The following is a 16,947-nucleotide window of genomic DNA, read 5'->3' on the forward strand; positions in this document are numbered from 1 at the left end:
CCAGCCCCACCCCCTAATCCCCAGACGAGCAGCACACAGCCCCACCCCACTCCCCGCCAAGGCCTGGCAGCCATGCATTCCGGCCCCGAGCACTAAGCCCCCCAGCACCAGCCCAACTCCCTCCCTATGAGGGCCTCAGCCCCCCTCACCCCCAAACTTAACTGCAGGAGCTGCTCTCCAGGATGTCTGGTGACCATGTGCATATACATGCACATGTTGCCCCTTGAATAGAAGGCAGTAAAGTAGGGGTCAGTAATCCCTGGCACGTGTGCCAAGTGTGGCACACGAGGCCATTTTGCTTGGCACGCTGCAGCACAGCTGTTTGGAGCCTCCCGGCTGCAGCTGGCCTCAGCTCCAGGTAGCTGCTGCCAACGATGGAGCCTGGGCTGCTCCCAGCAGGGCTTGCAGTGTCCCAGCTGCCTTCTGGGAGCAGCCTGGGATCCCGGTTGGCAGCAGCTCCTCAGAGCTGGGGCCGGCTGCAGCTGTGCCGGGTTCTAGCATTGGCTCTGCACCGGCATGTGCAAGCAGTGGGGGAGAGGCCTGAGGCAGAGCAGCCCTGGTCTCTCTCCCGCTCCGGGCACGGAGGTGATGAGCCCAGCGCAGCTGTTTGGAGCCAGCCCGGGCTCTGGGCAGCTGCAGCAAGCAGCGGGCAGGCTGCAAACAGCTGCGCCGGGCTGCACAGCTCTGGCATCAGCTCCAAGCTGGAGAACAGTTGCTGAGAATGACTTCTCATATGTTTTTTGCGAATTGGCATATTGACAGTACCTATAGAAAGTTGCTCTTGGCTGACCTTAGGGATCACGATGGGAAAAGACTCAGACTGTTTACATCAAAAACCATGTAAGTCAAAATCAGCACCTTGAATTGCACCCAGAAAGCTATTGGGAGCCAGCATAGACTTTGGAACACTAGAGTTATGTGCTCCTGGCAACACACCTAAATCAGAAGGTGGGCTGCCTAATTACTTTAGAAACATTGTGTGCCTGTACTCCTGCAGGATGCCTGGTCTGACGTGTTCTAATTAGAACACATTCTAATTAGAACACGCGTTCTAATTAGAACGCTCCAGCAGCTGCACCCAGAGCTGCTCTAATTAAAATTCCTCACCCCAGAGCATGTGTATAGATGCACCTGATTTCTAAAATCCACTTGCTAAAGCTGCTTTAGAAACCAGGAGTTGCTACTTTATTGTACATGTCAAAATATTCTATATTGTAAAACCCTTTTTCAGAAAAGAACTGTATCACCATCTGTATCTTCCACATAGTCAGAATTCAACCTAATTGTGTTGAATCATTTTATAGGGTGTTAATGGCAAAGAATTAAATGGGACTCCCTTGGCACTTAATACTCAGCAGTTCATCTTTTATTTTTCTCCGCAGCAGAAATCCTGGCATTGTAATTAAACCAGCCCAAGACATCATCTAGATGTCAAATACAATTTAAATACAATTTTAAATTTGTTTTCATGATCACATGCATGATATTTTTATGAGTCTTTCTATTGAAGCATATCAAATTGAAAACATTTCAAAACAGATTTTTCTTTTTGAAGGGCATTGGGACTCTTTAGTCTGATAGATAGCTTGTGGCCTCCCTTAGTGCCTCTAAAAGTTCCTGGACAAAGTCAAGACTGTGAAGCGGTAAGTCGTACAGTTATTGTTCTTCATCTAAAATTAAACTTTCTGTGTCAGTGGTGAAACTTTGTGTGTTTGGGTGTCACATTCTCCCTGTATGTGTTCAGTTGCATTGTAGAGTTTCTCCCTTCATTCCAAATTAATTTACCAACCTTCAGATCAGCACCTTCACTTTTGTACTCACAAAATTGATTTCTACTTCATTAATCCTCCACACACATCATGAAATATAGTTAGTGAGCTAATGATTCTAACAAGATGTTGCCCTACTCTTCTAGAGGGAAGAGAGAGAAACTCTGAAGGTAACAATAATTATACATGGTTTTCATATAGCACTTTTCACCCTGAGATTTCAAAGTATTTTAAAAGGATAACTTGACAAGGGCAGTCTGAGTCAGGGCTATTTGCTTGCATAAAAATTGTCAGTTTGAGATTTAACAGAGCACTAAAACAGTGTTGCTGCAGGTAAAATTAAAAGAATGTTTTGCATTTGAAAGCTTGTCTAACTCTATCCCAACTATGCAGTTAGTCCAATAAAAGATATCAATCTAAGAAATCTCTCTCTCCTGCATAAAATGAGAGCATTTATGAGACTTTGAAACTAAATCATAATACAAATTATACTGATACTGCTCAATTGAAAATAGGATTTCATCTGTAATTTACTTTAACTCAACATTCACAAAAGAAACACTGCTTTATTGTTCAGTATTTGGGAGTACTGTTCTGATGAAAGAGTTTTAAGGAGTTATTTTTTCACTAATTGAGAATCAGGTACCTATGCTTCCCTACTCTTCCTGAACAGCTGCAGCTGTTCCTTGGAAAATTCGTTCTTATTCATTGTTTTGTTTTAGAACCTGGAGTCTCAATCAGGGAGTTCCATTGTGTGACATGGTATCTAACCTGGGTGTGCGTATTGAAACCCCCCCAAAAAAACAGAACAGCAAAAAAAAAAAAAAAAAAAAAAAAAAAAAAAAGAGAAAGTAGCAGCAAAGATAAGGGAAATGGAAATTAAGTTTGGTCATTAAGTTGGGAAATTAAGTTGGGTGCATCTACATGTGTAATTAATTTGAAGCAATAAACTCCAGAGGAGTTTGAGCTGGAGTAAACTATTCCCAGGCATAGCATCTACATGTGCAACCAAGACAACAGTAATTTGAGCCAGAGAGGAGCAGTTTATGCCAGGGCTGGGGGCACAGGGGATCAGCCCTGGGCTCCTGGTGGCAGTATTAAGCAGCAGAGAGGCTGGCTGGGGCCATAGGCAGATTAATATCTGGGCCCAGGAGCCCCCACCCCACCCCCCGGGTCCCTCAGCCAGTCAGCAGTAGGGGGACAAAAACAGCACCAAGTTTAAAACTGTGGCTTTCGCTTCCCTGCCAATGACGAGTGAGTTGCAAGCACGACACCTCCACCAATCAGCGGTGGGGGGAGGGTGAGCCACCCGAGGATAGGTACTCTGCCCCACACCCCACCTCGGAGTCCCATTCTCTGACCTGGCTGGGCAGCACCTGCCCCTGCCCTACTTCATCCCTCACTGTCAGGGCCTCAGTCTGCCCCCCACCATGCCCCTTCCCTCCCCCCCACCCCATGGCAGCTACACGCTTGCATGCAGCATGTATTGGTGACATTGTTGGCTACATCATCCAAAAAAAAGCCAATAGCCAATAATGTTGATTTTTCCTTTTCTTGGTGCTGATCTGATATGTGACTGATATATCGTACACCTCTATAGGGGGCCTCCAATTTTGTGTTCACCCTGGGCCCAGTAACTCTTAATCTGCCTCTGGCTGGGGCATGAGGGTGCTGAAAGTGTGGAACCATTTACTTGCTAGGCGGCAGACAGGAGTCTGGTCCCCTGCTGACCAAGGCTGACCAGATGCAATTTACATCTGCAGCCAGTGTCTGCACATGTGTTTAATTGCAGTTAATTACCCTGCTGTAAGGTAGTACTGTCGGTAAAATAGTACTGTCTCTGACAGTAGTATCTTTACAGTGGCATTAAATAGTTTACTGTGGCCTAATAGTGTTGCACCTGTAGATGGTGTTGTTTTACTCTGCAGCTAATTAGTCTACAGTTAAGCGTGCATGTAGACGTGGCCACTGACTGTTTTTGAAAAAAAAATTATAGGATTCTTCCTCTTCAATATACTTCATATTGCTAAGGAGTTTATGTTGGAAAATGAAGTATTTTTTTTTAATTACATCACTGAAGTTCTGGCTTAACCTGAAAAAGCAAGAACAGTCCTAAAAGAAACTGCTGCTCTGGACTAAATTCACAGGGTTATCTAGCTATTTCAAAAGTCTCAAAAAAATGGATTGATTTATATGCTGTACTACATAGGCAACAGATTGGGAACATTTATGAATGAAGCAGCACACTTACATGTGTTTTAATAGTGGTGTAACCTTCATTTGATTTTAATTTCCTTTAGTTTATGAACAATAAAAAGGAAAGAAATTTTCCATGGTCATGCCCTGCATGTATATTTCATAAATTGGAGATCATAATTCATAAGGATGCCTCAAGGAGGCTTAAGAGTTGTTTTTTACTGATGCTACTTTTGGACAACATTTTTTAATTGCAATATATTTTACTGATACACATGTAGAGAAGATATGGGCTTATTTTTATAATTAAAATACTTATAATAAAATTATAAAGCAAATAAAACAATGCTAATATTGCTAAGTGAAAGATGAATCTGAAACAGACTTTACTTGGGCCATATGTTTGTTCACTGAATACATTCAAAGGGAAACAGATTGTTGTTTGACATGTTTTTTCTCTTATGTGAAAATTATTTTTAATAGCTGTACAGCTGTTTTTGCCAAACCAGATTTCCTTTATTATGTGAAGTGCTTTATTAACTCCTAAATAAAATCTTCAGAATAGAATTTTACAACCCAAGCGGTGATAATAAGTGTGGAACTGACCCCGCAGGTTAAGAAGCTATTTTAGTTTGGAGTCTCTTTGAATGAGTCTAGCTGAGGGGGTTGTTCCATCATAACACTTTTTAGGGGAAAAAAAGGGGGGGCTGGACATAGCACCAAGAGTTTTCTCTGAGTCCCTGTTCTTCATTATCTCAGTGTGCTGCCCAGAATTATGTTGGCAACTTTCACAATCCTCAGCGATGCTTCTTTAGCTATTTATTTATTGTAATATCCACCCACCCACCCACATGCAAAAATCCCCAAATCTCAAAAGCCACGAACATTTTTTAATAAAAAATATGAAAATAGTGCAATCCATAACTCTTACAACTGCCATGTCACGGAGTAGCCATTGTGTTTGCCAACTTTGCCAAATCATGCAATGTTTTTGTGATATGGGCCAGTGTCAAGTTATGGAAATAATTAAATGAAATCTACAAAATGATATCATGTTAGATTTTTCACTAACTTTTATTTCAGAGAAGAGTTCTGATAAACAATTAATTCTGTATCTATTTTCCATATCTTAAACAGGCTACAACCAAACTTCCTCCTCCAAGCTTCTGTTATATTCTTACTGCTCAGCCTGATCAAATGCATGTTGATGTAAATGAGGAAGAACAGATCTCTAATTTGTACATGCCGCCAGCTGTGCATGGTCTGAGGGAAGTTCTTCAGGTAACCTGTTTAAAAGTGAAATAAGTATTTTGTGGTACTAATACAAAGAGTTCTTTGCAACTATATTTTGCCTCATTTCTTATTTTTCATTATTTTAAATTGTGTTTCAGGTTGGAGGTTTTAATCAACGCTGTAGCTTTTGGGCCCAAGTTATATATCAAAGGCTGCAGGTAAACTTTCTTTTTAGCAATAAAATATATTCAAAACAGTATAATGTGTGTGAAGAGGAGGAAGATGATTGCTATGTTTCCGGGGGTAGGGAGGGAGGAGAATAGGATGTTTTTCAGGTGTTCTTCCACAGCTCTGTGAGTAGTATGATCATTTGGCAGACTTTCATTTTTCATCTTCTCTTCATTTTGTTCAGGATTAATTTTAAACAATCTGTTATGAGATAATTTTCACCCTTGATTTGTCTAGACAGGTCCCGTTAAAACCTGTAGGGAACTGCACTGATACCAAAGAAGAAATCTTATCTTCTAGTTAGAATTCTCTTTCCTCACATGATGCGTGTTGAGGAGCTCTCATTCCAAATTGCATATGATAGCAGAATTTGGCAGATAGAAATGCTTCTTGCATGCAACCCAATAACCTACCATGGTTTCAAAGGAACCCCTATAGGCCTGTCTAAGGGTAGTATTTGGCATCTTTAGTCAAGTTAATAGAAAGAAACAAATCGTTAGATAAATATGTCTTCCCTTCACCCTGGATTGCATGTCTGGATTTTTTTCCTCCTGAAATGATATTCATATGTGTGTGAGTATCACTAAGTAAAGATTTTTTTCTTGAAAACAATTAGGCACTTGGTACAGCCAGCATTACATTCTGGTGGAGAAAAAATTTCATGTGGCCACAAAAAACATCAAACAAAAAAGATTAGGGATGTCAAAGATATGGGCTAGATTTTGCCTGCAGAGCCCCATCATTCAGCCCTTGGTACTGCCCCTGGGTCAGGAGCTGACCCACGTGCCACATGTACTGGACCAGCCCTGTGTAGAGCCCAGGACCCATGCTGCACATGGGTGGCACCCACTCCGGCCGGTCTGGAACTACACTGCATACAGCGCCCACTCCAGCCAGTCTGGGACTGTGCTGCACACAGTACCTGCTCCACCCCATGTGGGACATGGAGCAAGCTCCGCATGAGCTGGCTGTGGGATGTGGGGATGGGGGGTGGGGATCATCCCTACACCACTCACTCACCCCTGAAATAGATTAACAAAACTAGGGAAACATAAAAGGATTTAATTCCAAGAGAGCAGTTAAGTGTTTGGAAATGCATCCCATAACCATGGTGAGAGATCTAATTTTAGTTCAGGTCACAGTCCCTTCCTTTCAGGGTTTGATGAATTATGATTTGATTTTTAAGCAGGCTGCACACTTAAAGCTGGATTCTTTTCCACCTATTAGGCAGGTAGGTGCCTAAATACAGTTCTGTTTCACCCTGCACATGTCCCTGAAAAAACAATTAATGCAAAGGTAAGTGGGTCTTCTCCTCACTGTTTTTGTATGACTGAGTCTTAAGGGTAAGATGACAGCATGTTGCATTATGGATGGATGAATGGATTTTTGGAACTTGAACAGGGTGGATTAGGATTGAGTTTAGGCATCCAAATCCACCTAGTTGTCTAGTAGGTGAAATTGGATCTGGCCATTGACTCCTGAGAAAGGAGTGCATTTCATTGCTCAATAAGTTTTCCCCAAGCTAAATGGCACAAAGACATTTGCGTGAGTTTTAATGCGAAGTAAGAAGATGAGATCTTTAGGATTTCAGTAGGGATTTAAATACACAGACCTGTCCCTGTCCTATTCCTTCCTGGCCTCTGAAAAAAAAACCTTTTTCAAAACATATTCTCATCATAGAGGGTACGTCTACACATGTGCATTTACTGCACAGTAACCAAAATTACTGCACAGTACAGACATGCATCTATATGTGCACGCCTTTACTGTGCAGTAAATATGGCAACTTATGCCAACTTGGGCGTAACTTTGATACTAGCATCATGCAGGTATCAAACTTAACACCCGATTAGTTACTGTGCAGTAATGCATGTATAGATGCCGTACTGCGCAGTAACACAGTGTGTGGACTGACTTGGGACTAACTTTTTTCCCAAGCCAGCCCACACACAGCTTTAATGCACTTTAACACCTTCATGTGTAGACTCCAGCCTATTCCTGTTTACTGCACAGTAACTTTAAGCTGAAGTAAATGCATGTGTAGGCACACCCAGTGATTAGTTTGTTTCAGACTGGCCTGGCTGCCTGAGTTATCACTGATTTTACACATATCTGCATCTGAAATAATCTGATTAATCTGTAGCCTTGTGTAGAAATTCCTTGTTAGTCAGAAGAGAGGTGGGCTGTGCTGGATTTACATGGTTTTAGAGAAGGTTGATGTGCTTACAAGAAAATCTATGCATGCACACATGCACAGACTCTTTCATGGTATTAAAATGTCTTGGCAACATTTTAAGTAGGTTATTCAATTGAATGCATTGAACTTCAATAAGCTAGCAACATAAGAATTCATAAATTATTTGAAATGTATACTGCAAAGATAATGTGAAATACTTCACTTTCGGATAAGGAATCTGAAGGTGTAAGTGCACTTACCTGCTGTTTGTGTGTTCCTTGCCTAATCCCTGAAATAAAATGTCATGTGCAGCAACTTGTTTATTGCTTCAGCCTTTGCTAAGAGGATTTATTCTTCACACACAAGATCATGCTTTGAAATGCAAAGGGAAGACTGTGCTTAAGCTTTAATTTCTTCTACAGACTCATTATTCAAAGCTGAGAAAATACAAATTTGTAAATTTCTAGTTAAATTATTATATTTTGGAAATACACAGTTCTTATTTCATATGGCTACCTGATTAGCATTCTTTAATACATTATTTGTATGAAATTAGGACTGGAAATATGCTTTCATTATTATTATTTAGAATAAGTACCATGTCACAAAAGGGATATAAGAAAATATGTTCCATCTGTGCTTGAGGAGCTGTCCTTTTTTATAATTCAATCCTGCTGCTGTTTGTCTATTATGTCCTTTCTGTACAGAACAAACTGTTGCACATAGCAAGATGATGATTTTATAATATCTTGTGATTATTACTATTATTTTTATATATTTTGGATGATTCCTCTTCTGTTCACAATCTGTATGCCACCTTTTGAAAACTCTGGTGATACGTGTAAAAGCTGTAAAAGTCATTCCTTCAAACCTGTTTTAAAACTCTTTATGTAGAGAAGATGATCAGATGCAGATAACTGCTGTGGAAGAAACTTGAGATAAATGCAATAGAGGATATGTACTAAGACAGCAGAATAACTTGTTGCATCTGAATTCTTCCACTCGCTGTTTTCAATTAGTGCATGTGTTATAGGCTCTACAGCAGGGGCAGGCAATTATTTTGGGTGGAGGGCCACTTACTGAGTTTTGGCAAGCTATTGAGGGCCGCATGACAGGCAGCCAGGGGCAGATAAATATTAATTTTCTACCTTTTTTGGGAGCCCTGCTGGCTCACGGGCTGCATTTTGCCCACCCCTGCTCTACAGGCATGAATATATGGCCACTTTTAAAGTGTATGAATCTCCAAAGATTTTAGTTGCCTGTTGGACATGAGAGTTGAAATTCACATTGTAATGCATTAACCTATAATGCAGCTTTAAAAGTAGAATATTAATATTGTTTGACTATTGTTTTGAGATAGAAGGCACAGAAAATTAGAACTGAATGCTGGTTTTGAAAAGTTTTTGAAAGGTAAAAGGATCTATCTATCTATCTATCTATCTATTTTCATAGTATCCATCACCATAGTATCTTGTTTATCATGATAGCATGAAATATTTAAAATATTAGATGCTAGTTACATTTTGAACTGTGAACTCTGACATGAACTGTAGGTATTTAGAGTGACGTCACTTGTTTTGAGACATAATAGATTTTTCTTCTTGTCCTAAACAGGCAGAAGACTGAAGTAGTCAGGGTGGATTCTTTTGTTTCTCTCTTATGAATCATCTGTTTTCCTAATTCTTTGAAACCTTCAAAATTAGGGATTCTTTTTGTTCATTAGAAAGAAAAATGTCCAGCTTTCTAATCAGTAGCAGCTGTGAGCCAGAGAACTGCAAGTGAGAAGGCTTGGTAGCAAAACTTCCTTAATTTGCTTAAGCAGGAATAATGTCATTGTGAGACATTTTTTAAAGACGGAGCCCATGGAAGGCCTAGTTCAGACAAGCAAAAAAACGTTAAAGATGTTGCTTGTTGGCACGTATTACAGAATATGCTTGAAGCCTCTGGTAAAGCCCAGCATGCAGTATTGTAACACATGCCAACTGGTTAAGGCGTAAGCCCCAGGTTTCTCACTATGTCCACCTCACTCAGCCAGTTAAAATAAAAGATGTTATCCTCACTATGCTAAGGAAAATTTGGGGTCACTTAGCACATGTTGACTAATTCTGATGTAACTTCAACCTGTCTCCCTGTGGGAGCTTAAAACTTCATGATCTAAGTGGATTTTTTGTTTGTTTGCTTGTTTGTTTTCTTTAAGGAGAAATTACTGCTTCAAACTTCAGCTCTCCTGTTAGTTTAATCAAAGTGTTTCACAATCAGTAGAAATTATTGTGCTCTTTCTACTGATTTCCCAGGTAAAATATAATGTTCCTGCGACTCAAAGGGAGTTTTGGTTGTTCGTGACTGACCCCACGTTGCAGACTGGAGTGGAGAAGAGTTGTAAACTTCCTAAAACTGTACCTGTCTCTGTCACTGCCTCTTGTGTTCTTGATAAAGAAGTGATGGATGCACTAACCAGCACATCCCACCACATACTCTTCTTCAAGGATGCACTGCAAGGAAATGGTAACCTTTTTTCTCATGGCAGTTTGGCTAAGTACAGACAGTCAAAAAGCCCAAGGCTAAATCGATTCAGTCTTCGCAGGTCAGTCTAAGCTGCAAAGATTAAACTGATCCACAAGTGAACAGAAATTCACTTTTGATTCTGGAAATGCAACCACATGCCTGCAGTGGCTCAGGCACTAAAGCATGCCTCCCTGCTTAGTTGGAGCAGACAGATTGGGCAAAGGCTAGTCCACCCATGCTGTGAGGGTGGATTGTGGTGGAAGTGCTAAGCGTCCTGGGATGCTGGGGGGACTGAGAGTTAACTTGAATCTGGAGGGGATCTGGGACAGAAGTTCAATAAACCAATTTCACTTAAATCAGTTAAGCCTGATACTACGTCCATCCAGGTTTATCTTAAACTAGTTTGGGTCATTTGGAAAGAAGTTTATGTGTAGTGAACTTCTGTTGTGTTACAGATTTGAACCAGTTTCTGATCTCTTATACCAGTTTATGTGTAACTTCTGTCCCTAGCCTTTGAGACAAAAGTGAGTTGCCAAATGAGCATCCTAATCTTCAAGGGTGTAAATAGACATAGTGTTGTACCAGGAGGACACACTGGCCATTTTCTTGCTCTAAGTATCTGTGAAGCATGCGAGATAAAATGTGCTAACACTCTCCCCACTCCCTGCCCAGTGCTGCCTAGGTCTGTAGTTAATCACCGCTCATTCAAATTCACTGCCAGTCATTCCAGATACAAGCCTGTCAAGGAGTGTGTTCTCTGTAAACTTAGTAGTAGAGGACCAGCAATGCACTTGGGAAGGGCTGTATGTCTAAGCCTGTTCTGCTCCTTTTTTGTCCCAGGTTTTGCCTCAGATTAATCAGAACAGCCACAAATGAGACTTTTTTCACAGCCTAATACAGCTGAGGGGTCTGCTAGGACTCTGAACAAGACTAAGATGAAGCAATATGTAGCCATTTGCAAGGCCTGAAACCAGTGAGCCTCTACTCAGACAATTTTATGTGGATGAGGAGGTGGTTCAGCCTCCACACCCAATCCTTCCTTGGTCTTGGCTGTGACACTTATTTCATAGATTCATAGATTATAGAGTTGGAAGGGACCCAATGGATCATCGTGTCCGACCCCCTGCCCCCGGCAGAAAAGAGGACCGAGTCTAGGCTGATAGTGACTGAAAGCTATTAATGTTTTTAAATGGAATGTGGGATGCTAGTTAATGTAATTGTGATGATAGTCTTGTGATGTACTTAATTGTCAGCCAGAACTGGTGCAGGACCATCAAACGTGTTTCACATTCCATTTAAAAACATTAATGGCTTTCAGTCACTATCAGCCTAGACTCGGTTCGAGGTGCTGGCCTATATATTAGAGTCCTGTTACCACATCTTCTAAACTAGAGCTGTCCAGCTGGTTGCCCATGAGCTGCACATGGCCTGCAATGGATTAATTTGCAGCCCTTGGGCTCCCACCTGGCCACTCCCAAGTTCTGCTTTCTATCCCACCCCACTGGGCAGGACAGAGGAGCATAGGCACAGTCCACGGTGCTGGAGAAGCCCGTGGTGTGGGTGCTGGTGCAGCTCAGAGCAGCAAAGGAACCTTTGTCCAGGGAGCTGAAGGTCAGGTTGAGATATGCAGCCTCCAGCTGCTAAGTTGCACAGTCCTGTGATCCCTTTGCCCATAGAAGCCAAAATCTCTTTTATAGTATGCAAATTAGATATGGCAGAAAGGTGTACCAAAATTTGGGCAACTCCTGCTTCAGAGTAAAACATTGCAATGTATCTAGCCTCTGAACGGATTTGAAATAGACAGAAATAACCCCAGGAGAAATATAAATTTATATGACCAAATAAGAGAGAGAGAAAAATAATATCACGTGTTCACTGGAAACAGTGCTTTTTGAACTGAGTTTGATTCTCACTTTTTAGAAAACTGATGTAGCAAAATATTCTCTATGTGAGGAGCAGAAATGTGTGTTAATTGAAAATGGAGTATTTTAGTATGGAGAAAATTTGAAAGAATCCATCTATGCATTTAGGAACTGGCAGAGAACATTGTCATTATTGGCCATGACAATTAACGTGGTCACCTTTCTCCTTGTTACTGTACTGAATTGAATGTCTTTGTTGGCAGGTAGGATTATTTGTGTTGAACGTACCGTTCTCTTGTTACAAAAGCCCCTTTTGTGTTTGGCTGCTGGTGCTGACCTCAGTGAGCTGACTGGCCCTGTCGGACTAGATGAGCTGGATTCTACAACGCAGGCTGATTCCATTTGTACCGTAAGAGGTGTGTATAGCCCTTTCTGAAACGAAGGCTACTAATTATTTGTGTTCATTTTAAATAGTTTCCTTGGTCTCTTGAAACAACATTGTACAAAAGAAAGAAAATTAAGGTGTTGTGCTGTTTTATAAAGACAGTCAGCTTTATACTTCTTTCTGGGCTCTATTTGTCCTTTGGTTGCAGAAGTGACTCAGATATGATTGAAGTCTTTTTTTTCTCCACACACAACTGTCTATTCAAGCTGTGTCACGGGTGGTCAACCTGCAGCATGGGTGCCACAAGTGGTACCAGCAGCCTCTATGTAAGTAAGCAGCAGCAGATCAGGTTGGAGACAGACAGCACAGTGGCAGATAGGGCAGGAAGCAGAAAGCAGAGCATCAGTTCAGGAGAGAACCACAGGGCAGGGTGCAGAAAGCAGAGCAGCAGGGCAAGGGATTGGAGTGGCACTCAGAAAGGCTATGGAGCTGATTTGTGGCATGTCTGCCAAAAAGGTTGGCCCCAACTGTTCTGTGTGGTCACTAATGTTCCCAGTCATTAATGCCTTGTATAAAATACAGTCCTCACTACAAATGTTTGCTGTCCATGTTCTCTTTCATTGTTTCTGTTCATATACCAGTTTACCTTCAGGTAGCATCCTGGGCACCAACTTTATTTGTATTAATTAGTGGGTATAACACCCACTGGGGTACAGTTGTTTCCAGTGTGTCAGCTGGGGCCTGTGTACTTGAGGCAGGGATCAGCACTAGCATCTTTTAGGGCTGTACTGAAATAGGACAGTTTAATGTTCCACCAGAATCCCACAGTATAGCCTGGCCATACTTACTTCCCAGCAGGTTGCTTTTGGATATTGGTTTGTTTAATAATTTAATCCATTTGCTACCAGTGCAGAAATAATTCCTAAAATGTATTTTCTAATGCTTTGTCCAGTCTAAAGGTTTCAAGTTACAGAGCTTCCCTTGGGGGATTATTTTGCAGGCTAATAGTTCTCACTTTTAGGAAAAATTTTATTTCTTAATTTCATTCTGTCATTGCTAGTTATGTCCCATGAAATACTTTACCCAATTAATCCCTCTCCTTGGGGTTGCACCCTTCAAATGCTTGTTTAAAACACTTCACCAAATCCTTCACAATATAAAACCATGTTCTCAGAAGGCAGTTTTAAATTACTCAGGGCATTTAGTAAAACTATCCCTTCTGTTGTTACAGTAAAGCTGCAGGGGGCAAAAATCTTTGCCACTGGTATTGGTGCAAAATGCATGAGTATATTATTCACAAATATTGAGTTCTGGCACTGCCTAATGAAGAACAGAGATGGTAACAAGCAGTTATTTCTAAGATTTGGTGATTATCTATCAGTATTGGCACCTGTTTTAATGACATTTTTCTGAAAAGTTATCACTATCTCTTTCAGCCACTTTTAAAATTATGCTAAAAATTTTCACTCACAGTTTCTTCTCTCCTTTAGTCTGCCTACTCTGTATGCAGTGGAATAAACTCAAAACCATCTTTCTCTCTTCATCTATATCTAGAGAGAAATTAAATCTACCGTTGTGTTTTTTACAAGTTAAAGCAAGTAATTCTAATGGGCAATAAGTGTTTGTAATACAAAAGGTAAACCTCTGCTCCCCACCATAATTTTCATTAGTTATGGAGGTGGGAGAGGTACTTCTGGCAAGTTGGGCAGAGATGAGATTGTAGAACTTCATATGATGGTACAAGGTGGAATGTTTAATGAAGGTGTAAGTATTTATCTTATATTAAATGATGATGATGATTATATAGATTATTAGATTGCTTTAGATCATTCATATTGATTTTTTTTTTAATATGCATTGTATGTGTATGCTATTTCAGGTCTTTTCATTTTCTCATTGCTATTATGAATCTAGCTCTCTAGTGCTTACCAGCTTAGGCTTCTTAACTGGTGCCATCAAATCAATGGCATTGTTTCATCTGGGCCCTCAAACTGTGATGCTCCTTCCCATTCCTCCTCCCAGCTCTGCAGCTGTTATGTTTCCTGGGCATTTTGTGGAACATCTTCCCATAAACACTGACTGCAAACCATTTTTTAATTCATGAAAAATATAAGTGGAGGTTGAACTCCGTATTAGCTGGTACATCTGTTTAGCATCTGACCATGGCTAACATGGAGAGAGGACAAAGAGGCCACAGGTGGTACTGCTGGTCAGTGACTAGATTAACCTTCTAATTCTAGACTTAAAGGAGGGACATGGTAAAAACACCTTCTATAAGCTTGGCAAATATGTCTGTGCTTATCCAAGTATTAACTGTATAAATATATTAATCCTTTTTGTTAATGTACTATTAAAGCATATTTTATAGCCTTTCTAGGTGAGATCCTGCTTCTCCCAATTTTTTGTAATCCATGAATATCCATTGTGTTTGTGTGAGATATTTGTGTTGGTCTTTAATCATCTTGGCCGAGAGTTAAAACAGTATTGTTTCTCTTCAATAGATGTGTGAAAGGCTATGGCTAGTATCTAGGGAGTGGTCCTTCTTCAGAGTCAAAGACTTTATCAAGTCAGAATAAATCAGAATGTTCTTTCCTTATGCAATAAAAAGCCTTTGTGAATCTCTTTGCTGCTTTCTACTTGCAGATCAGAAAGGGCATGTATGTTGATTATTTCTGTTGTACAAAACTTCTTCATCTCTGCTAATGAGGGCCAACTTTTCATCTAAGAAAGTTCTACTAGTCAATGCCACATAGGCTGTGTGGGTAGATTAGCTGCTTAACAATAGTTTTGCCAATAAGTGATTCAGGTCTGATGTTTGGATTTTGACGCTAGACATTTAAGCCACTCTCCAGGTGTACTGCTTGCAGATATCCTAGTAAGAAGCTGCCTAAATGGTGATGTTTAGGCAGCCCTGCCCTATCCCTAAATATCATCTGTTGACAGGGCAGGTGCCCCCTCCCCCCCATTACGTTAATCAATGTGGTAGTTAAAGAAAATTAATCTGCTCTTTTTATTGAAGTTTTCTGTCACTTTTTTGCGTCAGCTTATTCATCAGAGCAGTTTCCAGGTACTGTGCCAATGGTATTATGTATGTACATCAGTCTCTTCATACCAACGATAGTGGCAACCCAAAGAACAGTAAGGCAGGAATAAAACTTAAATTGTATTACCTTCTCCTTACAAATGAGAAAACTCAGAGGCAAAGTCTAAAAGCTAAACCCAGTTAAGGAAAATCTTGGCAACTTGTATGTAGCAGTTAAACCAGTTTTCACTCTACATATCAGCTTACATCTGGGATAGGTGTGGCTGCCACTTGATTAGTCTTTGACTTGGCTTAGTTCTCACCTTTTTCCATGATCTTTGGTCTCTCAGGATAGATCTATATAAATAAAAATAATCTCAGCACTTTAAGAAATATAGTCAATAACATTTTTGTTCCTACTTATTATACCCACTTACCTCACTCTGTCAGGGTTCCTTCTTATTTGATAAATGTTGCCCTTTAATATCTTCATATCACTCTTTAAGTTTGTCTCAATATAGTCAGACAAGGTTCTTTGGATGAATCTGATATCTTTTATTAGACCAACTTACATAGTTGGGAAAAACATTTTTTAGCAAGCTTTCAGGTTTAAAAACCCTTCATCAGGCTGAGGAAGCCTCTGCAGTTGGTGTGCGCTCTGGAATGATAGTAAAGAAGTCAGAGGCTGGGCTGGGCTGCATGCAAGACAGGCAGTCAGTGAAGATGTAAATTGAGGAGTCAGTGGGTGAGAGAGAGGCTGGGTGAGGGGGGGAGAAAAAAGGGGGTTGAACATAGCAGCTGAATAGTGGAGAGTTATCTGGGGAGTCAGATGTCAGGCAGGTAATAAAGTGTCATAAATCCAATGTCTATATTTAGTCCATGATTTTTAGTATCCAGGAGGTTGATGAAGTGGAGTTTATAGGCTCATCTCTGAGAAGTGTTTTGTAAATTCCCTTTGAGGATCAAGACAGAGATTGGAGAGAGAGTGGTTTTCTTGTGAGAAATGTGCCCCCACAGGTAATTGGGTATTCCTGTTTGTGATAGATTTCTGGTGTGCATTCATTCTGGTGCGCAGGTGTTGTTTGGTCTCTCCTACGTAAAGTATTTTCCATCAGGGCATTTGGTGCATTTGAATGAGATGTATTAAATTTCTGGAGGTGCAGCTGTAAGATCCTGGGATGCTGATGGCACTGTAGTGGGGTGTAGTTATAGTGAGGGTGGTGGAGATGTGTTGGCAGGTTTTGCATTTCTTGTCATGACATGGTCTGGATCCATTCGGTGTGTTCTGGGCCTGAGGAAGTTTGCTTCTGGTGATGAGGTTAGTGAGGTTTGGTGCTTGTTTGAAGGCTAGGATGGGTGGCTCTGGGAAGATCTCTTTAGGAATTAGGGTCTCTTTCTAGTATGGGTTGCAATTTTTTGAGGATTTTCCATATGGGTTCGAGGGAGGGATGATATGTCATTGTGTGGACCGGCTCCCGGTCCCGCCCTCGCCGGCCGCGAGCCAGGCCCGTCTGTGTGCACGCGGGCTGTGGCCGGCAGGCCCGGCCCGCGGGGCCGGCGAAAAGTCGCAG

General features: G+C 41.0%; 1 protein-coding gene across 9 annotated transcripts in view; it reads left to right on the forward strand.

The window, feature by feature from the left end:
• SPIDR (scaffold protein involved in DNA repair) overlaps nt 1–16,947 on the forward strand; it is a 357,525-nt gene that overhangs the window by 319,548 nt on the left and 21,030 nt on the right. For 8 of the 9 annotated variants that reach the window (XR_003093435.1, XR_003093436.1, XR_003093437.1 and 5 more), the window contains 5 exons: nt 1,556–1,643; nt 5,103–5,246; nt 5,357–5,416; nt 9,897–10,107; nt 12,233–12,385. Coding sequence is in view for 1 of the 9 variants with exons in the window: in XM_014518777.2 (XP_014374263.1) it covers nt 1,556–1,643; nt 5,103–5,246; nt 5,357–5,416; nt 9,897–10,107; nt 12,233–12,385 (656 nt within the window). In the remaining 8 variants the exon portion in view is untranslated. The remainder of the gene's footprint in view (nt 1–1,555; nt 1,644–5,102; nt 5,247–5,356; nt 5,417–9,896; nt 10,108–12,232; nt 12,386–16,947) is intronic. The other variant, XR_003093441.1, reaches the window with a different exon arrangement.

This window comes from Alligator sinensis, unplaced genomic scaffold, assembly GCF_000455745.1.
Source record: "Alligator sinensis unplaced genomic scaffold, ASM45574v1 scaffold615_1, whole genome shotgun sequence".
NCBI classification, from domain to species: Eukaryota; Metazoa; Chordata; order Crocodylia; family Alligatoridae; genus Alligator; species Alligator sinensis.